This window comes from Notamacropus eugenii, chromosome 4 (genome assembly GCF_028372415.1).
Source record: "Notamacropus eugenii isolate mMacEug1 chromosome 4, mMacEug1.pri_v2, whole genome shotgun sequence".
In the NCBI taxonomy this organism is placed as follows: Eukaryota; Metazoa; Chordata; class Mammalia; order Diprotodontia; family Macropodidae; genus Notamacropus; species Notamacropus eugenii.
In genome coordinates this window covers 48224632-48250121 of record NC_092875.1, presented here as the reverse complement: position 1 = coordinate 48250121, position 25490 = coordinate 48224632, and the positions used below count along the sequence as shown (strand labels likewise).

Here is a 25490-nt window from a genome sequence, read left to right as displayed (position 1 = left end):
GAGTTGGACATGACTGAAAAAATGACAACAATATAAACCTTTCATTTTATAGAAGAAGAAACTGAGATTTACAAAGGGGAAGTCATTTGCCTAAGGTGATATGGCAAGTTGGTGGGAAACTAAGAACTAGGATAGAGATTGGGGTCTCCTGGCTCCCTGGAGACTTGAAGGAGGATTTCCTGAAAGGAAGCAGGTCAGTGCTTCTGGAAGGAAGGCTGTGGCCAAAGGCTCCCTGGGTTGGAGACCAATGTGGGAAGGGCAGCCCTGATAATTACAGCAGACAAACAGACTCCACTCTAGAGATCAGCTTTAAGATTTGTTCTGCAGTGTACTAATCTGTGTGATCTTGGGCCAGTCCCTTAGGATCATAGGCTCATAGATTTTAGAGCTAGGAGGGCCTCAGAAATCACTTAGTCTAGTCTCTTTCACTTTATAACTGAGATAGCCAAGGCCCAGAGAGGCTGTGACTTGCCCAAGGTCATGCAGATAGGAAGTAGCACGACCAGAATTTGAATCTAAGTCCTGATTCTAGAGGTAATCAATAAGCATTTACCTACTATGTGCCAACTGGAGCAGCTATGTGGCACGGTGGATAGATCGCTGGGCTTGGAATCAGGAAGATTCATCTTCCTGAGTTCAAATCCAGCCTTAGACACTTACTAACTGTGTGATCCTAGGAAAGTCACTTAACCCTGTTTGCCTCAGTTTCCTCATCTGTCAAAGGAGCTGGAGAAGGAAATGGCAAACTACTTCAGTATCTTTGCCAAGAAAACCCTAAATGGGATGAGGAAAAGTCGGACATGACTTAAATGAGTCAACAACAATATGTATCAGGGAGTCTGTTAAGTATTAGAGATGCAAAGGCAAAAACAGTCCATGCTCTTAAGGAGCTCACAGGCTAATGGGAGAAACAAGCAAACAACTGTATACAATTGAGATGTGTGAGGCCGCTAGGTGGCGCCATAGTGCACAGAGCACCAGGTCTGGAGTCAGGAAGACTCAACATTTTGTGAGTTAAAATCTGGCTACACTTACTAGCTATGTGACCTTCAGCAAATCACTTTACCCTGTTTGCCTCAGTTTCCTCATTTCATCAAATGATCTGGAGAAAGAAATGGCAAACCACTTCAGTATCTCTGCCAAGAATATCCCAAATGGGGTCACAAAGAGACAGACATGACTGAAAAGATCTGCCAGTAAGGGATGAATTGGAGATAAATGGGTGTATTTGAAGGAGTATCAATCTGTATGTTCAAGCCCTTTAGTATGAGTGCAGGAGCCAGGGAAGAGAATAAGAGCGTGAATGAGCCAGGTACTGAACTCCTGAGGAAAGAAGCAGAGTGTTCTGGAAGCTGGTAGACAAAGGCTACCTGAATTTCCCATTAGACCATTAGCAACTTGTCTGAGATTCAGGTTCCTTGTCTACAAAGTGAGGACAGATGGGTGGAACAGATGATCTCTGTAGACCCTCGTAGTATCTTCACTTGTTGTTCCTCATTTTTGGAACATTCTCCATCCTCATTTCCATCTTTGGGCTTCCTTCCAGTTCCAGCTCAAATCTTGCCTTCTATGGGAAGCCTTTCTCTTTGTGGATAAGTACCAGTTTATCCTATACGTATCTTGTTTGCACATAAGTGTTTGCTTGTTTTCTCCTCTGCTACACCGTACTCTCCTCTAGAGCAGAGACTGTCTTTGTTTTCCCAGCCCTCAGCACAGTGCCTGTCAAACAGTTGGCACTTAATAAATGCTTGTTGACTGTTATTATCCTGGTCTTACAGGTAGGGAAACTGAGACAGAGAGGTGAAATTACTTGTCTAGTCACACAGCTAGTAAGCATCGAAGGCAGGATTCAAACCAAAGTCTTCCCGACTCTCAATCCAGCACTCTCTCTCCACCATGCCACACTGCCTGGAAAAGGAGAAAGGCACTGGGTGGCTAGTTGAAGCCAGTCCTAGGTAAGCATATTAGGAGTACAGAGATATCAAGCAATCAGTCAACAAGCATTTTTTGTGCCACTATTATGTGCTAAATGTTGTGGATATAAAGTGACAGAGTCAGCCAGGGACATGAAGAGACAGAAGTCTGATGATTTCCTAGTAGTGGAGAATGAGCATGCGTGCATACACACACGGACACAGAAATACATACATCCTTAAAAATCCACACTTATAACCACACATTTGTTGATCTCCACTTAATAATACTAATTAAAAACAAAGCATTTTTTACAAACATCTCATGTTGTTTACACAACAACTCTTTGTGGTAGGTGCTATTGTCACCCTCATTTTTCAGATGGGGAAACTGAGGCTGAGAGAGAGTGGGAGTGACTTGATTAGGGTTATACAGGTAGGAAGACAGGATTCAAACTCAGGTCTTCCTGAGGCTCCTCAGGCTTCCTCAGGCTCCAAGTCCTTTGCACTATCTGTGATGACACATAGCTTCCCAGGGCACAGAAATACACAGACACAAATGTAATCACATACATTAGAGTCCACTTATGTGCATGATGCCTCACCAACTATCTTCACTAATTCAACTGCTCGGTCTCCCTCAGAAACCTTCTCCTAAGGGTCCACTCCCTTCCTCACCTCTGTGTCTCCAGCCCCATTCTGGGCTCTGATGGATGTAAGGACACATATGTGTCAACTCCTAATTGCCCTGGTCCTCAGTTTCCCCCTTCTTCCAAATTGATACCCATTTTCCTTGCTGCTACCTTTGAAGAAGAAGGCTTCCCCTCGAATCTGGGCCACAGCATCAAAGTTAGCATTGCACCGATGGGGTACGTCCTTCCTCAGCCTGTGGAGAGATCCCAGCCCCCGACTGGTCAGATGAGGTCTTTTTCAGAGAAACCAGTCCCCTTGCCTTCCCTCCACTCTGGATAATTCAAAATTCCAGATAACCTCCCAAATCTGGATAATTAATAGGATCATAAGACTTAGGGATCATTTAGTCCAACTCTGATAAAAAGTAATTACAACCCAAAACTGAATAATTTAAAAAACAACAGGGGACAATCCAAAGTGGCAGGGAACCCAAAAGCAATTTCTGCTAGTTCCTGGGCTCCATGATGTGAATTTTCAAAAAGTTTGATTTGCTTTCCTAAATATTTTTTGCACAGTCAATTATTAACTGAACCTGTCTTTTTTTGAGACATTTTTAATCAATGTACTCATTGATTAAAAAAAAAAACAGCTATGGAGAAGTACTTAGCACAGTGTTGGGCACATGGTAGATACTTAATACATGTTTATCAACTGAATGGAAGGGGAGCTGAAAGACTGAAATAAAGGCAAATGTCTAAATTTTAAAAAGGGGAAAGGATGGGAATGGAATCTACAAAGTATAGACTGGATTTTAATTCTGGTCAAATTTTTGCACATATATTTAATAATTATTATTGTTAAAAGGATGGTTACTGAACATCTAGAAAAGGAACCAGTAATCACAAAAAGTCAGATTAGCCTGGCTTTTTCAAGCACAGGTTATGTTAGACTAATCTTATTGCCTTTCCTAACAGAGTTGTTCAACTGATAGATCAGGGGAATGCCTTAGAGATAGCTTACTTAGATTTTAGCTTGTTTTCGTCCTTCGTTTTCTAAGAGGACCATGACATCAGAGAAATAGTGACATGACTTGCACTTGACTTTGTTTTGAGGGAGGGAGGGCTGTGCAAGGTCACCAGCCTCACTTTCTCTTCCTGAGCCATCTGGATCCAGTGACCAGATATTCATCAGGATGACTGAAGACAGCACAGGATGCAATGGGAGACCTGGCCTTTTAGGCTAAGGCCTTTTCAGGTACTCACTTAAAGTGACATAATGCCCATTCAGTGAATAGATCTCTTTAAAAAATAGTCAAGGAAATGGCCTCTTTAATAGAAAAGAAAAAAATAAATAGAAAAATCATGCTGGGAGGGGCAGGAGCCTCAGAGTTGTTGTTTCGAAGAGAAACTGTTACTACTGACATTCACTCTAAGCCAGGAGGGTCCAAAAACTGCCATTGAGTGGAGGTTGATCAGGGACCCTTCATTGTTCAATCCATGGGCTTCAGAGTGTATGAGGTCTAAGATTTTAGGGGAGAGAAGGAAGGAAGGAAGGAAGGAAGGAAGGAAGAAAGGAAGGAAGGAAGGAAGGAAGGAAGGAAGGAAGGAAGGAAGGAAGGAAGGAAGGAAGGAAAGGAAAGGAAAGGAAAGGAAAGGAAAGGAAAGGAAAGGAAAGGAAAGGAAAGGAAAGGAAAAGAATCTAACCAATGTACCCCAAGTTAACTGGGCAGTTTCTGACCTTCAAAATTTACCTAAACATTTGATAAAGGATCTCCTGCTATTCTTGTAGTCATTAAAGACAGAATGCCAATTTCAGAGTAGGTCTCCAGTGGAGTGCCCCAGGGATCTATGCTTGGGCCTGTGCTGTTTAAAAGTCTTATCAGTCAGTTTGATAAAGACATATCGCTTGCTCCTCACATTTGCAGATGATACAAAGCTGGGAGGCATAACCGAAATGTTGGATGACAGAGACAGGCTCTAAAAAAGATTGGCTATAAAATTTGGCTGAATCTAATAAGATGAAATTTAATAGAGAGATATATATCTGCATGCTTGGTTTCAAAAAGTCAACCTGACAGGGGCATCAAATGGTTCGGTGGAAGAACAATGGCTTTGGGGTCAAAGGACATGAGTTTAAGACAGTTCGATAAGGCAGTGGATAAAGTACTGGGTCTGGACTCAGGAAGACCTGAGTTCAAATTCTGCTTCAGATACTTGCTAGCTGTGGGACCCTGGCCAAATCATTTAACCACTGGCTGCCTCAGTTTCCTTAACTATAAAATGGGGATAATAATAGCTCCTATTTCCCAGGGTTGTCGTGAAGAATGAACAAGATCATATTTATAAAATGCTTATTATAGGACCTGACCCTCAGCTTAATAAATATTTTTTTTAAGGTGCTTTCTTGTTAGCTGTTTGACTTTGGATAAACACATCTTTCCTGGGCCTCAGTTTCCTCATTGGTAAGTGAGGAAAAAACTATGTATTTTTGAACTATGTAAATGATTGAACTATGTATCTCCGATGTCCTTGCCAGCTCTAAATCTATGATTCCATACAAGACGGAGAAGTGGTTAAGACAGTAGCTTATCTGAAGAAGATCTGAGAGTTTTAGTGGACTGCAAACTCAACAAGAGTCCGTAGTCTGATATGGCAGTCAAAAAAGCCAGTGTCATCTTGCTTTGCAAAGAGACATAGGATCCAGGAGAAAGGACTACTAGTTCTTCTAGACTTTGCCCTAGCCAGGGGAGGACATGCGGTCCTCAAATGTACCCCTTTGACAGAAACTCCACAGAGGGCCGCACTTGAGGACCTAGAGGGCCACATGTGACCTCAAGGCTGCAGGTTCCCCACCCCTGCAGCCAGACACCATTAGGAATATTAGGTTCAGTCCTGGATGTTGCATTTCAGAAATGCCAGGGTGAACCAAGCATCCAGAAAAGGGTGAAATAACTAAAAAGGCAAAGCGCCTTGAATCCATCTTGTATGAGAATCAGTTGAAGGATTTGGAATTGTTTAACCTGGAGAAGAGAGGGCTCATAGGAGACCTAATTGCAATCTTCACATATATGAAGGGTTAATTCAGGGGTGGGGAACCTGGTCAGACTGTGGCACTAAGTAAATGGTTATAAAATAAAAGCATATGTATGTGTATGTATTTATCTATATCCGTAGGGCTGAAATAAGGAAAACTAATCTTTCTGAGTTCAAATCCAGCCAGCCGCAGACACTTAGTAGCTGTGTGACCCTGGGCAAGTCATTTCACCCTGTTTGCCTCAGTTTCCTCATCTGTAAAATGAGCTGGAGAAGGAAATGGCAGACCATTCTAGTGTCTCTGCTAAGAAAACCCAGATGGGGTTACGGAGAGTCAGGCAGGACCGAAATGACTGAACAACAACAAAATATGTATAAAACCCACTTTCTGCAGGAAGCCTCCCCCAATCCTTAATTCCAGTGCTTTCCTTCTTTTAAATATTTCCTACTTATCCTGAATATGGCTTGCTTTGTTTGCATCTTGTCTCCCCCATTAGACTGGAAGCTCCCTGAGGGCTGGGCCTGTTTTTTGTCTCTTTTTGTATCCCCAGTGCTTAGCATAGGGCTTGGCATGGAGAATGCGCTTAATAAATAGTTATTGAATATATCATCTAATGTTTGGAGTGCAGGAGAGAAGGGATTTGGTTACAAGAGGTCCTGCTTCCACAGAGTCATTCCTGATACCCAGAAGATGGAAATGTGAGAAGATAGGAGAGGATGAACACAAAAGGATTCGATAACAAGGTAAGGAAAGCTGTCTCTTTCTTAAGAGGGTTGTTTTTAAAAAAAACTACACTGGGGATAATAGGAAGCCCCACAAAAGGTTTTGTTGTTGTTCAGTCATGTCCAACTTTCTGTGACCCCATTTGAGGTTTTGTTGGCAAAGAGACTGGGATGGTTTGCCATTTCTTTCTCTAGCTCATTTTACAGTTGAAGAAACTGAGGAAAACAGGGTTAGGTAACTTGCCCAGCTAGTATCTGAGGCTGGATTTGAACTCAGATCCTCCTGACTCCAGGTCTGGCACTCTATCCACTGCACCACTTAGCTACCACCCAAAAAGGGGTAGATGGAACAGTGATATCTGAATTGAGAGAGGAGGCCGAGCCTCTCAATTCTGATCACGCTTTGCTTTTTCTGCCAAGGAGAGTGACCTTGGTACAGGAAATGACCAAACCAAAGTGGCCAACAAGGCATTGATGCTCAGGAAAATTAAAGAGATAGTAAGCAGATCTACTATTTTTGTGGAAAATAGGGCAAGTCTGTGGACAAGAAGGTAAAATAGTTAGGATTCAGAACTGGTTAAATGCTAGACTCAAAGAGTAGTTAATGGCTTAATGTCCATGTACTTGGAAGTCTCTAGAGGAGTGTCCCAAGGATCTGCACTGGACCTTGTGCTATTAAACATTTTTAATCTTGACCTAGAGAAGGGCCAGCTCCTCAAGTCTGCAGCTGACATAAAGCTGGGAGGCTTAGACGGCTAATGCATTGGACGATAGCTTTGGTATCCAAAAGGATCTTGACAGTACTGGGTTAAATCTATAAGATGAAATCCAAATAAAATAAATGGAAAGACTTATACTTGAAAACAAAAAAATCAACCTCATAAGTACAGGATGGGGGAGGTATGATCAGACAAGATTTGGTCTTCAAAAGTCTTGGGTTTGTATTTTTTCTCCTGAGTGGACTACAAGCTCAGTGAGTCATCAACGTGATGTGGTGGCCAAAAAGCCACTTTGTTCTTGGGCTCATTAAGAAGATGCATAGCTTCCAGGAATGAGGAGGTCCTTGTCCTACTGTCCTCAGTACTGGATAGCTCACAATTGGAATATGGAATCATGTTCTGTTCCAAGAACTATGGTTCAAGGAGGACACACCGATGAGTAGAAAAATATCCAGAGATGAAGGGCATTGAATCTATGTCACTGGGGGTTTTGAGTATAGAAAGGGGAAGATGTAGGGGGGATGTAATTACTGTCTTCAAAGTATCTGAGAGGTTAACATGTAGAAGTATTTGACTTGTCCTGTTTGGCTCAGGAGAGCAGAAGAAGGAATAATGTATGGCCCAGAAACCAAGTTAGGCTCAGTATCAGGAAAGACTTCCTAATGATTAACACTGTCCCAAAGGCTTCATGTTGGGGGGGGAGGGTTGTCCCTCCTCACAGGTCTTCAAACAGAGGCTGCACTGATCACATGCCTGGAATGCACTCCCTCCTCACATCTACCTCATAGCGTTTCTGTCTTTTTTTAACAACCAGCCCAGGCACTGTCTTCTACATAAAGCCTCCCATTTACTAATGCCCTTTCCCCAAACCAGTCATTTTATAGTACTTCAAGCTTTACAAAACACTATACATATATATTGTCTCATTTGGTTCTCACAGTCATCCCAGGAGGTAGGTGCTATTATTATCCCTCATTTTACAGGCGAGGAAACTGAGACTGAGAGTTCCTTGTTCAGGGTCACAAAGCTAAATAAGTATCTAAGGCTGGATTTGAACTTAGGTCTTCCTGCCGTCAGGTTGGATAATCTATCTACATTGTGTGTGTGTGTGTACATATACATATATATGTATATTCCACCCCAAATGTTTACACGGACTTTCTGTGCCCAACCTGTGGTAGAGCATTCTGAGCTCGTACTGGTCTGATCAGCCACAGTTGGACACACTGAAACTTCACCTCATGATGGTGATGTCATTTTGGTCCTCTTCGAGAACACAGGACAACAACCAACCATATGTATGTACACACAAGTGTGTGTTTGCACTTATTCACTGTATCTTTATGCCATATATATACAAATATTTTGATTTTTCATATACTTGTGTTCCCACATAAGCCCCTTGCAAATAGAGATTGTCTTATCTTTGCCACTATGCTTGTTCATTGGTTGATAGATAGTGGGGATTCCTTTCAGGTCAGAGTTGGACTAGATGTCCCCTTAAGTCCCTTCCAACTTAGATTCTCTGATTCTGTGCCTCTGATTGGGGTAGGGGTAGTAGAAAGGCACAGGTGTGGACTGAGAGTCGGGACCAATCAATGCGATGGAAAACATTCCAACATTCCTCAGAGTGGAGAATCTGCATTCAGATATTGAGATAGTTAAGAAAACGCTGTGACTGAGGCTCTGGTGGGAAGTTCTTTCTCCCATTCCTCCCACTTGAGGGTGACCTGGGGGCTTACGGTACAGTGGTGCGGTTATCTGGGAGCTCTGGGAGAAGGGGGTGATCCTCGGTCTCAGTGTCCTCTGGCTTGGCTGTAGGAGAGACCGACTCCCGGACACCTATGGTAAAAGATAAGGAGAGAAGTGAGAAATTTTACAGTAACCCCTAGCCAACCCCCAGACTCCAGTCATTGCCCTCACCTCTCCCACTGGGCTTTCCCTCTTTTTCCCAGGCTCTCTGTCCAACTCAGGACCAAAGAAAGGGAAAGGAGAGCAAGAAAACTCTTCAGAAACCCCTGTAACATTGAAAAATGCTGAGTAGGGACAGTGCAGTGTAGAGGGCTGGGAGCCAGGACACCACTTACCCATCACCCACTCATTTTAGGAATTTGGACAAGAATTCTAGTCCTATTGCAGAAATCTCCAATATCATTTGCTTTGAAAAATTATTATGATACTTTGAACAGCATGGTAGAGTAAGTTTCATCTGAAAAAGCTGTACAAAACCACAGTTCCTGTTTGACCCTCAGGGTCCTTCTCTGTAAAATAAGGTAATAACATGTACCTTACCAGGTATTGAGAGCATCCCTGACAACCGCTCTCTGAAACATCTGTGGAATCTATCTCCACCTTCTCTATTGCAGCTGCAGCTAGCCTAACCCAGGCTCTCATTACCAGTGACCTGGAGGACTACCATTGCTTGCTCCTAAGTCTTCCAACCTTCATTTTCTCCCCCTTCAATTCGTCCTCCTCCACATCACTGCCACATTTATCTTTCTTACACATAGACCTATCTGCTCATATCTTTTCTCTGGTCAAGAATCTTCATTGGCTCCCTACTACCCATTTTAGTAGGCTGGCTATCCAACTCCAGAGAGAGAAGTGACGAACTCTGAGTTCAGACTGAAGCACGTTTTTTTTTCACTTTTTTTCTATTTTTTTTTTTTTGCAACATGTTTTGCATGACTTCACCTGTATAACAGGTATCCTAGTGTATGTCTTCTCAACTGATAGGAGAGGGAAAGAATTTGGAACAAAAAAAAGTTAAAAATTATTGTTGTTCAGTAGTTTTCAGGTGTGTCTGACTCTCTGTGACCCCATCTGGGGTTTTCTTGGAAGAGATATTGGAGTGGTTTGCCATTTCCTTCTCCAGCTCATTTTATAGATAAGGAAGCTGGGGCAAACAGGGTTAGGTGATTTACCCAGGGGCACACAGCTGCTAAGTGTCTTGAGGCTAGGTTTGAACTCAGGAAGACGAGTCTTACACTAAAAATCAACCAACAATAAAGAAAAAGAAATGAAAAAATACAAAAAAGAAACATTTAGAGAAATAAAACCCTTTTCCCCTCTCTTTCCTAAAACAATCCTTAGCCTGGTATCCGAGGGGCTCTACCCCCATCTCCCAACCTGTCAGACTTATCTCATATCATACCTCTTTGTGCCCTCCACAGTTAGATCAACTAAACTGGTGTTTCTATCTCTTTATTATGCTTTCCTGTTTCTGTGCCTTTGGGATCAGGCCATTCCTTGTACCTGAAAATGCCCTCTTCTCTATCTCAAATGCCACTTCTAACAGAAAGACTTTCCAGATTTCCTAGCTTGGTGACAATCTTCTTTCTAGAGTATTTTGTCTTATGTCATGTACTTTGTCTTGGAGTCATAGTTTAAGTCCAGAAGTTTCCTTAGAAGTGAGAACACAGAGGACCAGAGATGTGACTTGTCCAAAGCTACACTAAAATATATTTGTATAATAGTATATATGTTAATTATTCTTTCAGCCTCATTCCCTGCTTAGACTTCAAGCCCTCTGAGGACAAGGACAGAGTCATAGCTAAACTTGGCATCACTCCAAGTGATTTTTATCACTCGATTTTTTAAACCACTCGGTTAGCACAGTGCTGGGCATCCAATAAGACTCAGTATGTTTGCTGAATAACTGATCTGTAACTAGTAAGTCAGTGGGGCATGACGTAGGTTGGCATCATCATAATTCTCCAGAATTCTCTTGGCTGCCCCCTCAACCAAGGTTTCCACACTGGTCTAACCACCAATGCCCTGAAAAGGATTTCTGCCTTGAGCATCCCTTTTCTGACTGGTGATTAGGGTGACACTGAAAGTCCTGTCCATACTTCACCTTGTCACCCCGTCTCAGACCACCTCTTTCACCACCTGGCCTCCTGGCAAATGCCTTTTCCTTCCCCCATTACCCTCACCCCTGATCTAGAATCATGGTCAGTTCAATTCTGCCCTTGTTCCTGGATGGACTGTGCCTGTCTACTTCCCTTTGGTTCAGCTCTCCATCTCTGTAATTTCTCAGACCAAAATGTCCCTTCCCCTGGCCACCACTTTTCTGTTTGTTGCTTTTCTCATTGGAATATAAGCTCACTGAAGGCAGGGACTGTCTTTGCTTTTGTATTACTATGCTTAGAGCTTAGCACAATGCCTGGAGTGTAGTAGGCTCTTATGCTTTTAACATATTTTATTTTTAACATATTAATATATTTTAAACATGTTTTATTTTTTCCCAATTACACATAAAGACAATTTTTAACATTCATCTAAAAATATTTTTGAGTTCCAAATTTTCTCCCTCCCTAAGATGACAAACAATTTTATAAAGGTTATATATGTGTAATCCTATAAAACACATTTTCATATTAGTCATGTGGTGAAAGAAGAAGCAGACTCAAAAAAAACCCATGAAAAAAATAAGGTGAAAAATAGTATGCTTTGATCTGCATTTAGACTCCAGGAGATCTTTCTCTGAAGGCAGATAACATTTTTTCACCACGAATCCTTTGGAATCGCTTTGGATCATTGTATTGCTAAGAAGAGCTAAATCTCACAGTTGATCATCGTACAATATTGCTATTACTGTGTAAAATGTTCTCCTGGTTCTGCTCATTTCACTTTGCATCAGTTTCTATACATTTTTCCAGGTTTTTTTTTTTTTAACATAGTAGGCTCTTCATACAACATTTTTCTCTCCCATTCATTCTGAATTGTCTTTGATTCCTTAAAATTTATATACAAAATCCTACCCTAGTTCAGAAGCTCAAACCTGATTTTACTTACTTGTCCTTTCATGCTGGATGCTGATACTCCTTTTATGATCAAGAAATTGAAGACAAGTCATTGGGCTCTGTTGGCCACTTTTTTTTAACTACGGGGCTAGTAGAATATCACAAGAATTCCTGATGACCCGGCTGGTTATGGATTCTGCCCTGAGTGGAAGCCACCTAGCCCCTGAGACAGAACCCTGTTGTCAGGCTCTGGGTATAGACTAGGGGCAGATACTATCTTTGCCGTCATCTCTGTGCCTGAACCACTGGCTTCACTATTTGCACTTGTTTAGCCATGGGGGCTCCAATCCTCCTTAGCATTCTTTCCCCTGACCTTCCTTTGAGATGTGCGGTCTGGCTGAAATGAGCTCATTAGGTAGCCTGCCCAGTCCAGTGTGATTACTTGGTTCCATATCCCATCTGGCATCACTCCTGATTCCTACCCCCACCCCAGTTTGAATGACTACAGAGCATGGGATCCAGCCTCAGATAAAAGGTGGGAAGGCTACAGAGACTCAGGGAGGCCTGAGGGTACTGGGAGTGGGTAGAACATGAGGTCAACAAAAGAGAGGAAAGGGCCAGGGCTGATTGGCAAGCTCACCATACAGTTGCCAGATGCGGACTTTGTCCTCATAGGGCAGATCATATTTCAGGGGGTCACCCACGGGACCCTGATAATAGGGTCTCATGATGGACTGTATGGCTGAGATGTGGGTGAGCCCAATGGCGTGGCCAAACTCGTGGACAGCCACAGCAAACAGATCCGTCCCATGAGCATCTGAGGAAACAAGAGAATACCTGTTAGGTCTCAGCCAGGCCAGAATGGGACTGGGGGGTCCCTGGTAGTCATCTGTTCCAAGCACAAGATTTGGGGTTATTTCTCGGTCTAAATGCAAGCAAGAGTCTCAGAATTTAGCACAGTGTCTGGCACGTAATACACACTTAACAAATGTTTACTGATTGATTGGTTGAAGAGACCCAGGGGACTCCCAAGTATGTATCTTCAATTTCTCTAGCCTGAGTCTTGATTGTCTAGAGAATACTACATGACTCTGGTCCTGGAACCCTTGCAAGATTCCTTCTCTCATCAGTCCCCCCAAGACCCTGCCCACTATTGAGGCCATCAATATCTCTACTTCCCAATGGTACATTCTAAGGGGCCCTGGGCCTTTCTGCTGGCCCATTCACTGTACCTCATAAGAACCACCAGGTCTTCCCATCTACCCTACAGCTGAAGTCTCCTCTATGTGTTGTCTCCCCAGTAAGAACATGAGCTCTTTGAAAGCATGTTTAACTTTCTATTTATATTTCCAGAACTCATGTGCAGTGCCTGACATACCTCAAGTGCTTAAAAATATGTTTTTCAATTCTATTCCATGCCTGTGTGAACATGGATATGCAGAGGTGTGTGAGAGAATATGGGTATATTTTAAATTTATAGGCAGATGTGTGTCTGGCAAAAGACAGGAGAAAGGATGGGAAGGAGGTTGAGTGGGGCCATTGTGGGCTTCCTTAGGCATGTGGGGCAAGTGTGAGATTATGTGGCCAACACAGGCTTTCCAGGATGTATGGTACTGATACAGGCTTTCTTAGACTTTATAGAGTTAGCGTGAATTCCTTAGGGCTATGAAGGATCAGTGTGGCCCCCTCAGACTATATGAGGTTGATGTGGTATCCCTGAGCTTTATAGGATCTTCCCCAGGGTTGCTCCCCACCTGAGGATCGAAAAGTCCAGGCCTCATCATCATCGAAGTGAGTATCTCCAGCAGTGTGGTGGTCTCCGGGAAAGAAGGCATGGGCCACAGTGCCCCCAGGGCCATCGAAGGGGTAGCCATCATTGTGGTCTGCCTTGGAGAAGTCGATCTGGATGTCAGCATTGCTACCTGCTACCTCGTGGAAGTTGAGCGGCGTGATATCACTCCACACCTTTAGGGCATAGTACATGAGTGCCCGGACTGTGTCCCGGCCCAGTGAGGAATCCCGTGGGAATGTGCGGACCCTATTGGAGAACAGACAATGCCAGCGACTAAGTACACCTTGCTTCTGGCCTGATCTGAGGCTGTCTCCCCTCTCACACAAGTCAGGGGGCCTAAATTCTCAGCATAGAAGCTTCATTTCCTTGGGATGTAACCATTACCCTCTCCCTGGCTTTGCACCTCACAGTAGGGACCATGTTACCTCCTCCCTCTTGATCTTTCCTTCTCCACATCAGGTATGGAATGCAGAGAATTCTAACTGTCCCCTAGTGGGAAGGAGCTGTCCCAGGAGGTAGTAGGCTCCCCCTCACAGGAAGCCTTCAAACCAAGGTTGGTGTTGGATGACCACTTACTGGATACATGATAAAGGGAATTAAGAAGTGGCACTAGGCTTGACATCAGAAAACCTTGGGTTCAAATCTTGATTCAGATTTATACTAGTAACCTTGGGTAAGTCAGTTAAAAAAATCCTTATTGTACACCAGTTTCCTTACCTGTAAAATGGAGGAAGGGGCTGAACTTGATAGTCTTTGAGATATGTTCTCGCTCTGAAATTGATCATTTATTCATGAATTCTTGTTCAGCTACAGGTTGGCTTTTCTGGTCCTTTTCCAATTATAAGACTATGACATTAAATATTTAGAAATCACAGATCCTGTGGGGCATCCAGGTGGTGCAGTGGATAGAGCACTGGGCCTGGAGTCAGGAAGATCTGAGTTCAAATCTGATTTCAGTCACTTCCTAGTTATGTTAGGCTGGGCAAGTCACTTTACCCTGTTGGCCTCAGTTTCCTCATCTGTAAAATGAACTGGAGAAATGGCAAACCAGTCCAATATCTCTGTCAAGAAAACCCCAGACGGGGTCAGGAAGAGTCAGACACGCCTGAACAACAAAAGATTTAGAGCAAGATGGCACTTTAAATGTCATCTCATTGAGGAAACTGAGGCCCAGAGAGATATGATGACTTGCCCATAGTCAAACTAGCAGCAACAGGAAGAGGGAGGATTCCAACTCAGGTCCCCTGACTCCACATCAAGGGCTATTTCCACTATTCCATGTTGTCTCATGTGGGTGAAGAATCAGACTTGTACTGTGGACAGAACTAGGGGTAATAGGAAGAAACTTCAAATGTAAGGAAACACTTCTCCACACTTGGAGCTGATTCCAAGCACAGTGGGCTGGAGGAAGTCCATTCCCATTTGCTGGATGACCTCTCATAAGAGAAGGCTGTGGAAGGGATTCTGATTCAAGTGCAGTTTGTCTTGGGCTGTGGCTGAGGTGCCTTCCAGTGCTGAGATGCTATGATTCTGGGGCAGAGAAATCTCTGGACGCCTTAAATGCCCCTCTCCCTGCAAGCTTTGCTCTTCCTGTTCTTCTCTACTGGGGGAGGGAATGTGTGTGAAGAGAGGATTAGAGAATCAGCCTAAGCAGGGGGAACAGAAGAGGACCCTGGAGAAACTTGGTCAATTAGGTTCAAGAAAAAGATGACTTCTTTTGATTTTATCTAATCAAACGATCTATTTTACATTTCCTAATGCTTTCTCTACATAGTTTGGTCCTAAATTCCTCCCTTACCTACATCAGATTGTCTCAGAGAGGGAAGAAGGGAGGGATAGAATTTGGAACTCAAAACTTAAAAAAAAGTTAGAAATTATCTTAACATGTAATTGGGGAAAAGATAAAATATCATTTAAAAAATAAAAAAGAGAAGGATGATTTCTAAAGTTCCTTCCATCTGTAATCATCTATAAATCTATGAAATCCCTATTTCTTGTTAGTCTGGGTATGACCCAAGGAAGGGTGAGTGGGATCCCTAGTCTGTGACCGAGGCTTCATGGAGTTGTTCATTTAGTCTACTATTCACTCAGAGCCAGATTTTAACCCAAATCCTCAGACTCCAAATTCAATGTTCTTTCCATTATAAACTATGCTCTTTGGGCCATGAAAGAGAATTGATTCCCCCTCTAACGAAGGGAACCTTTACCTCCTGAGGCAGAATGTCCCATTGGGTCATATCAATCAGTGGCCCAATGACTCCAATATCTCTGACCTCTCAGTCCAAAACATGCCCCCTTGGCTGCCTCTCTCCTAAATATGGCGTCTTCTTCTATTAGAACATAAGCTCTCTGAGGGCAGGGACTATCTTGTTTGCTTGTATTTGTCCGCTTAGTGCTTAGTACAGTGTCTGATACGTAATGTGTTTAATACATACTTATTCATTCTCTTCCTAAGAGGATCACAGTTTTAGAGTGTAAGGGACCTTTGATCAATTCAACGCCCCTCATTTTATAGCTGAGGAAATTGAAGGCCAGGTAGGTTAGGTGATTCTCCCCAGGTCACACAGGTAGTAAGTAAATGGTAGAGTTAGGATTTGAACTTAGGTTCAGCTCTCTTTCTACTCAACCAAAGAGGCTGAGTTTTCATGGTCTTAGGCACTGACTGTGGCTTTTTCTACCTTGGGAAAATAAGATTTTAGAGCTGGAAGGGATTGACTATGAAGATCATTCTAGTCCAACTCTCCCATTGTATAGATGAAGTAACTGAGGCCATTATAAAGCAAGTGAGTGGCACAGCTGGGATCCAAACCCAAATCCAGTGCTGTGCCTGGCTCCCTCCACAGAGCAGGACTCCCTTGATCTAGGGAGGGGTCAGGTTCACATTCTATCAGAGGCCCCTTCCCCCTTCAGGGACTGAGGCTCCTCCAGGTGGGAAGGGAATCAGGACTGGCCTTAATAAGCTGCTTTCTGACACCTTTGGATGACTGCCTGCTCCATCCTTCCTCTGGCTTTCACTCAAAAGTATTCCATTTCCAGATTAATTTAATGCAGCTTCACCTAATGAATGTGTTGGCTTCTAAGGATCTCAGCCAGGTCTGTGTCATCATAATTTGGCAGATACTGTGGGAGGGCCGTGGCCTGGGGGAGCCTAGGCTAGGAAGCCAGGAATCTTCAAAGGTCTGAGGCCTGAGGAGATACTCAGAGGAGAAGGGTCTCAAGGAGCTTTGAACCTCAACACTGGCTGACCTACAAAGGACTGTGGGATGGTGTGCTGGCTCCTAAGCAAGGAGGCAATGGAGTCTAAGTGGTGAGAGCTGAATTGAGCTTATTTGAGGCCTGGCTGGGCCTGTCTTCTAAGAAAACACTGCTGAGAAGGGGTGGGGGCTGGAGAACATTTGGATTCTCCCTTCCCCTTCCCCACCTTTTCTCTCCACTTCCCCCAGCTGAAACCATATTCACTGAGTCTGTATTAGCTTCTTCCTGTCCCAAGTCACCAAGGGAAAAAACTAGATCCAAATTCTCCAAGGCAAATTTCACCTGCCCCAAATGGTGCTTCCTAATCATTTACTATAGGCATAAGGAGCCAGCCCTACACACACACACACACACACACACACACACACACACACACACACACACACACACACACATACACACATACACACGTGCGCGCGCGCGCGTGCACAAAATCATTGTCACTCACTCAACCAATATTTATCAAGCTGCCTTATACGCAGAGATCATTCTGCAAGGTATATTTGGGTTGCAGGGGAGATGCAGTTTAGATGAGATGGGATCTTTGCCCAATGGCAGGAGATAAGATACAAAATCCTAGAGTCTCAGTGTTGGAAGGGCTATCGATCAATATATATCAATTACCCTATCACCAAGTACTTATGATAGGCTTGCTCTGGGGCAGGCCCTGGTGCCAGGAGAGGGTGATATCAAGGCAAACGTGAAGTAGTCCCTGACCTCAAAAATCTCATCTATCTTGTACCTAACATGTATTTCTCATTCAGTTTTTGCCTGAAAGCCTCTAACAATATTAGGCAGCTAGGTGGTTCAGTGGATAGCGCACTGGACCCAGAGTCAGGAAGACCTGAGTTCAAATCCAACCTTAGATACAACCTCTTACCTACAACCTACAACTTTAGATACAAATTCTCATTTGTAAAAGGGAGGTAATAATAGCAGCCCCTGCCTTTCAGGGTTGTTAACTTCTGTCTGCCTCAATTATTTCATTTGCAAAATGGAGGGGGGGGAGGGGAATACCAGCAACATTGACCTCTCAGGGTTGTTGTAAAGATGAAATAAGATAATATCTGCAATTTGTTTCTGCATTGTATCCAGTTTTCTGTGACACCATTTAGGATTTTCTTGGCAAAGACACTAGAGTGGTTTGCCGTTTCCTTCTCTAGTTCATTTTACAGATGAAGAAATTGAGGCAAACAAGGTTAAGTGACTTGCCCAAGGTCACACTGCTAGGTTTCTGAGGTTATATTTGAACTCAGATCCTCCTGACTCCAAGCCTGGATCTCTAACCACTGAACCATCTAGCTGCCCTTAATATTTGTCAAGTGCCTTATAAACCTTAAAGTGCTGTATACCTGCTAGCTATTAATGAGAAGGAACTCTGAGGCTGTTCCTTCCACTTTGGGTAGCTCTTACCATTAGGAAGAACCTACATCAAGCCTAAACTTGTCTCTGGGTCCCTTCCCTTCCTCCTGGTTCCTACTTTTGCCCTCTGTGGCCAAGCAGAACAGGCCTGAACCTTCCTCCATGTGGCAGCTTTCAAGTCTTTGAAGACAGATATCAATTCCACTGTCTCCACCCCCCTCCCTGCTTATCTTTTCAGCAGGGATCATTGTATAATAATAATAAAATTATTTTACGATGAGCCAGGCACAGTAGTAGTAAGTAGGGAGGATACAGAGCTGGAGGTGAGTCAGTGCCTGCCCTCAAGGACCTTACATTCTAATAGGGAAAAGAGACAGACATTACAATAAGATCATCTATTCAGAGCTGGAAGAGATTTCAAAGATCACCTAGTCCAGCCCCCTTATTTTACAGGCAAGGAAACTGAGACCCAAGGTCAAACAGAGAGTCTAACAGGTAGAATTTGAACCTAGAGCCTCAGATTCCAGAATTAGCTTTCTCTCCACCATACTACAGGAAAGAATCAGGAGAGGATGGTATCTGTAAAGGCAAGGGTGATTTGGACTCAGGTCTTTCTGATCCAAGGCCTAGTCTTCTATACATTGCACCATCTAGTTGTCAGAAGATGCATCCCTACTGAGAAACACTGATACCTCCAGCCCCCAGATGTGAGTGACAGGAGTAAGTGGTCAACAGGGCCCCAAACTGCAGAGAGATCAAGGAGGATAAAGACTAAACAACACAAAACAAAACATTGGATTTGTTGGTTGGATCGTTGGTGACGTTTGAGAGATCAGTTTCAGTCTTCCATGAGTTGAGGAGAAGGAGGGTAGTGAGGAAGGGGAACAAGTATAGACAACTTTTCCAAAAGCTTTGTCAGCAAAGGGAAGGAAGAGAGCTGGGGTGATAGTTGAATGGGATCAAGGGAAGGCTTTTTTTTTTAAGTTTTGGAGAAATCTCAGCATGTTTGCGGGTAGAAGGGAAGGAGCCAGTGGAGAGACTGAATATGCCTGAAGGAGAGGAGTTGATTGATGGTGCAGGATCCTGAAAGAGGAGGGAGGGAGGGAGATTGAGGTTACAAGACAGAGAGATCAGTCTTGGGAGAAAGGTCTTATCATATGACTGGAAGGAAGGAGGAGAGAAGGGTTGATGATGTTGAGAAGGTTCGATGGATGGGAGCAAAGGGTTGAGGGAGACGAATGACCTTGGGATGAGTCTGGGACAACAGTTGTAAGGGCTTGGTGGTAGAGGGTTTGAGGAAAGAGAAGGTTGCACAGACACACCCAAAGATACACAGAGAAGGACACAGATAAACACATACCCACAGAGACACACATAGGTAAGAACATGACTAGAAAGATGAACATGCACCCATGGAAGGGCACAGATAATGATGATGATAGATGATAATTAATATTTATATACACCTACCATGCGCCAGGTACTGTCCTAATCATTTTTCAGATATTATCTTATTTGACCCTTAGAACAACCATGGGAGATAGGTGCTTTATCTATTATTATTCCTGAATAGTTTTACAGATGAAGAAACTGAGGCAAACAAAGGTTAAATGACTTGCCCAGGGTCACCAGTGTGTGAGACTGGATTTGAACTCAGGTCTTCCTGATCTCAGGCCTAGTGTTCTATCCATTGCACTATTCAGTTGCCAGAAGATATATACCCATGGAGAAATACAGATACCTCCAGCCCCCAGATGTGCCCTGGAGGGCAATGGGGATCATGAAAGACCGCACTTACCACCATCCATGTCACCTTGCTGGGGCTTAGACCCGCTTTCTTGGGGAGGAGCCAAAGCTGGCATCAGGATGTACATACCTCCAGGAGAGATTTCTCTTGTTCCATTTGGTTAGGGCAGGGATGTTCCGCTTTCTCCGGGCCCCCGGTATAACCAGGTCTGGCAGTGAGCAGCGTGGTGTCTTCATCAGCTGTAGGGTAGCCTCATCTGTGTGGAAGGCAGTGGGGAGGGGAGTTCAGGGGTCAGGAGCCCAGGCAGTTCCTGAGTCCCCCAGCTGGCTTTTTCTACCTTCTGTGGGCGTGGGGGGGGGTCCTTTCCCCATCCTCTTGGCTCATGCAGCCTTTCCCTTCTCCTGAGCACCCTCCCTCTGTCCTGGAGGAGATTCCCACATTCCAGCCCTTCCCCTTGCACATCTGGGGTTGACATATCTATCTGACACGTGTGTCTAAACCTGCCCTGAGGGCAGGGTTCTGGTCTGTACCACTAACAGCCCTGTGCCTGATGCCACACGTAGTGAGTTAGCTTAACACATCCTTGTGAGGTTCGTCAGCCCTGTCTAGTTGGCATGGGGTAGGAGACTCTCAGGCCAATCCCCTCATTTTATAGTGAAGGAAAGTGAGGCCATAAAAATGGACTTGCTCTGGGTCGCACAGACCAGAAGTGGCAAAGCTGGAATTCGAACCCTGGTCCTCTGAAGTAGAAGAAAACAAACATTTCTAGAGAGCTTTCAAGTTTGCAAATCGGTGGATTCATATCACTCTGTGAGAAAGGTTCTCTAGGCATTTTAAAGAAGGAGAAACTGGGGTCCAAGAGATTAAGTGATTTGCCCATGGTCACCTAGAAAGTTATTGTCAGTGGTTGGATTCGAACCCAGGTCTTCTTGACCCCAGGGCTGCCTACCCTAAACTCAATATCCTTTCTATTCCCACCTCATTGGAGTAGCTCATGGAAAGCAGGGCCCCCAGCACTGAAGGCTAACTCTCCCTTTGTTCACACTTCTGTCCATACTCTCTCTCTAGTTCCCTGACACCTGCTTCCTCGAATCACCCCAGATTTCTGGGGAAAGTTAAAGCCAAGCAGTGCTTGGAGTTCATTCTGTGCACTTAGGGCAATCTTTTCCTGAAGGTCTGTGGCAACAGAATATTAACAAAGCCCACCGGAATGCAACTTTTAAAGCAAATTAATTAAAAGATACAATTTACAAGGAGCAGGGTAATGAACTTCTTCCTTCCTCATTTTTGCAAAACCTCAACAGCAAACCAGGAGGCAGTGAACCATGACTACTGGAGCCATTCCTCCCGGAGCTTAGAGGAAGTTTGGAAGGAAAAGAAAGAGATTTAATTAGGAATCTGCTGGGCTCCCAGATCCAGGAATGGGATGGGGCCAAGCACCAAAATCTGTGGTGGAGGAACACAGATTCACAGTTCGAAGGGACATCTAGTTGAATCCTCTTATTTTACAGAGGGAAACTGGGGTCACAGAATCGTAATAGCGAATGGCTAGCATTTATATAGCGCTTTTAAGTTTGCAAAGTGTTTTACTAACATAATCTCATTTTATCTTAGCAACAACCCTGGGTGCTATTATTATCCCCATTTTGTAGTTGAGAAAACTAAGGCAGACAGAGGTTGAGTGATTTATCCAGGGTCACAAAATTATGATCTCACTGGATCCTCGCAACAACCATGGGAGTTAGATGCTACTATTTTTCCTGTTTCGCAGATGAGGACACTTAGGTAAACAGACCCAGGGTCATATAACTAATTAATAAGTGTCTGAGGCTGGATCTGAACTCAGGACTTCCTGAGTCTGGGCCCAGAGTGATATTCACTTTACCATTTGGCTACAGCATAGATTTATAATTGCAAGGGACCTGAGGTCACCGAGTCCAAGCCTCCTTATTTATAGAGAGTGAAACTGAGGCTCAAGGGGATACTAGGCAACCCAGTGGATAGGGTCTAGAATCAGGAGGACCTGAGTTCAAATCTGACCTCAGACACTTACTAGCTATGTGACCCTGGGCAAGTCACTTAAACCCAACTGGCACCCGCCCCCCCAAAAGAAAAATTTTCAAGGCTCATAGAGGTCATAGGAACACAGTTTTAAAGTTGGAAGGGACCTCAGAGGTTACCTAAACCAGTTTCTTCCTTTTTGTTAGAGGAAGACATTAAGGGGAAATGACCTGAACAAGGTAATACAAGATTAAGGAAGCAGGGCTGGCCTGGGGCAGAGTGGGGAGTGGGACTATCAGTGGAATGCAACACAGGCCTTGGACTGGGAGACTAGAATCCTGTCTTTAGTACTGTCTCTGCTGCTCATCAGTGGCAATGGGCCAGTCATATAACTTATCAGGCACTCAGGTAACTCATCTGTTAAATGGGTATAAAAATACTCAGCATGACCTCTCTCACAGGGATGTTGTAAGGAAAAAGGATTTCTCAGGCCTTAAGGTAAATTGTCATTTTAATTTTATTATTTTTACTTATATGACTGGCTTCATTATGATTCAAGGACCTGCCTTTTCTCCTAGAGGAAAGCAGACTCAGCATTCACCTGGAGAAATGACTTTGATGGTCCCCTCAGACAAAGAGCCATTCTGCTCTGTGGGCAGGAATTGTCCAGGAGAACTATTGGGTTGTTTGAAGTATCTCAGTTACAGGCCTACTTCCCTGCAACCAGCAAATCCAAAGCTTCCCATTGGCGAGGTAGTTCAAGAAACACTTCAGCTGGTAGGCCATCCTTGAGAGGCATGGAAATGATGTTTGATTTCGTGTCAGGAGAGATCTGAATTTGAATCCTGGCTTGGACACTTATGAGCTATGTGACTGTAGGCTAGTCACCGGACTTCTCTGAACCTTTGTTCACTCATGCATTTCAGTCATGTTTTTTTTTCTGTTATATCCGACTCTTTGTGATCCCTTTTGGGGTTTTCTTGACAGAGATACTGAAATAGTTCGCCATTTTTTTCTCCAGTTTATTTTACAGATGAGAAAAACTGAGCCACAAAGGGTTAAGTGACTTGCCCAGGGTCACAAAGCTAGTAAGTGTCTGAGGCCAGATTTGAATTTAGGAAAACAAGTCTTCCTGACTCCAGGCCCAGTGATTTATCCACTATGGCATCACCTAGGTGCCTACTTATCTAGAAAATGAATAAAAATAATACCAGCAGTATCCACCTCACGTGGCTGTGGTGAGACCGGGTGAGATGATAATGTATGCACTATATAGATATAAGTTATTTTTATTTCATCAGTGGATACACTCAGTGTCCTGCCAGGAGGGAGGGAAGGAGAGCCTTGGTCCAAAGAGGTCTGAAGCAAAGTGAGCAAAGCTAGTGAGGGAGACAGGCTCTGTATGAAGGACGACACCTTATTTCAAGCTAATAAAGTTGTCAGACTCCTGGTGAGTAGAGAACCTTGGAGAAAATCAATGGGTCCCTGAGGACATTCAGAGGGGAGAGAACATCCCTATCTACAAAGATGGGCTTCTCCTAGAAGTATATCTCTATATCTGTCAAAATTTCTTCACATAGAGATGAACAACTCATCGATAGAGTCACAGGATGGATCTATAGAGTCTTTGAGTGTGCAGGGATCTTAAAGGTCATGTAGTCCAACCCTCTCATTTTTCAGATGGGGAAACTGAGGCCCAGAAAGGGGAAGGGACATCCTCAAGTTCACAGACAATTGAGTGATTTTTGTCCCTCCCTCCCTCTCTTCTTCCACATCTTCTTCATAATATCCCTTCAAATCCTTGAAGGTAATACCCCCAGTCTTCTCCAGGAACTCAATTCTTTCAGCCAATCCTGGTATGGAATGATCTCCTCTGTAAGAAGGCAGGAATGGTAGAACTGTGTCCATTTATCAACTTTAAGCTCAGAGGCTACTAGGTTCAGTCATGAAGAGAGGAGTGGACTTGGAATCAGGAAGACCTGAGTTCAAATCCTGCTTGGGTATGTGCTATTTCCAAAACGGCACTCCATCGCTTGATTTTGGACATTCTCTCTGGCTTCCCTGATGCCTAGATGCTCTCCTTCCTCTGCTCTGCCTACTGACTCACTAGGCTCCTTTAAGTCTCAACTAAAATCCCACATTCTACAGGAAGCTTTCCCCAACTCTTCTTAGTTGTTTCCTTAATTACTGCCTGTATATAACTTCCTTGTACATCTTTGTTTGCATGTTGTCTCTGCCATTAGATTATAAGCTCCTTGAGGGCATGGACTGTCTTTTGACTCTTTTTGTATTCCCAATGCTTAGCACATTGCCTGGCACATAATAGGTACTTAATAATTGTTTATTGATTGATTGATTATAGTAAAACTGAAAATATTAAGAAAGAATATTTTTCCCTCAAACTCTTTCCAGACTCTTGGGAAATGCGTCTTAGAAAAGACCCTTCATTAGGTGAATAGATAATGGAGAATAACCAAATTTAACCCTTGCTTGGTTCACACTGTGGGCTTCCCATCCACCCACAGTGCTCAGGGGCACTGAGGAAAGGTTAAGATACTGGTGAAAGGAAGGAGATCCCTTTGTTTCACTCCGGGGAAAGCGGAATGATCCAGAATTTGCTCGCTCCATTCTGGAATGTCAACCCAGACTGTATTTTAAGGTATCATTTTCTTGTTCAAAATCCTTATAGACGTTACCTGAAATCTTGGGGCAGAAAAAATAAAATCAGAGGACATGAGGTATTATGTCAGTCTGGATATATCTTCTTCCAAGTCCGACATGATTTGAATACAGATGAATGGTAAATTAAATGAATGGGCAGCTAGATGGTACAGCGGATAGAGTGCCAAGGCTCGAGTTTGGAAGACGAGCTCAAATCTGGTCTCAGACACTTACTATAGTAGCTGTGTGACCCTGGGCAAGTCACTTCAGTTCGCTTGCCTCAGCTTCCTCATCAGTAAAATGATCCAGAGAAGGAAATGGTAAACCACTTCAGTATCTTTGCCAAGAAAACTCCAAATGGGGTCATGAAGAGTCAGATATAAAAACAAAAAAAAGTGAGCGATAATCCTAAACAAGGTCCATGAAGTGTATAACCCAGGAGAGTACACATTTGGCTGAACTACTGGTTTACTGCATTTTGCTCAGAGTTTATGTCTAAATGCTACTGTGAGTTTGTTTGGTTCAATTGTAGTGGGAGATAGTCTATATAGAGTTAACTAAGTAATTTTGCTAGGTTTTTGTTGTTCAGTTGTGTCTAACTCTCTGTGACCCCATTTGGGGTCTTCTTGGCAAAGATACTGGAGTATTTTGCCTTTTCCTTCTCCAGCCCATTTCATAGATGAGGAAACTGAGGTAAACAGGGTGAAGTGACTTGCCCAGGGTCACACAGCTAGAAAGTGTCTGAGGCCAGATTTGAACTCAGGCAGATGAGTTTTATTGACTCTAGGTTTGGTCTCCAGCCACTTCCACACTGAGCTTCCCTATTTTTCTAGGTAGCAACAGCCATTTATTTTCACTACTTGGACATTTTTCTGAAGATAGGCTTTTCAGAAACACCCATCTCATA

At 43.6% G+C, this 25490-nt stretch overlaps 1 protein-coding gene and 1 long non-coding RNA gene across 9 annotated transcripts in view; one reads left to right on the top strand and one right to left on the bottom strand.

Moving 5' to 3' along the window:
• Window positions 1-25490, bottom strand: part of MMP17 (matrix metallopeptidase 17) — a 66774-nt gene that overhangs the window by 7763 nt on the left and 33521 nt on the right. The window contains exons 3-7 of the mRNA XM_072600761.1: window positions 20051-20177; window positions 13520-13803; window positions 12406-12582; window positions 8763-8862; window positions 2717-2799 (exon numbers count right to left, since the gene is read on the bottom strand). Coding sequence (XP_072456862.1) covers window positions 2717-2799; window positions 8763-8862; window positions 12406-12582; window positions 13520-13803; window positions 20051-20177 — 771 coding nt within the window. The remainder of the gene's footprint in view (window positions 1-2716; window positions 2800-8762; window positions 8863-12405; window positions 12583-13519; window positions 13804-20050; window positions 20178-25490) is intronic.
• LOC140499399 (uncharacterized) overlaps window positions 1-25490 on the top strand; it is a 60763-nt gene that overhangs the window by 10832 nt on the left and 24441 nt on the right. For 6 of the 8 annotated variants that reach the window (XR_011965429.1, XR_011965434.1, XR_011965430.1 and 3 more), the window contains one exon: window positions 6208-6322. This is a non-coding gene — a long non-coding RNA (uncharacterized lncRNA). Of the gene's footprint in view, window positions 1-4941; window positions 5008-6207; window positions 6323-25490 lie in introns of all 8 variants that reach the window. The other 2 variants (XR_011965432.1, XR_011965435.1) reach the window with 2 other exon arrangements.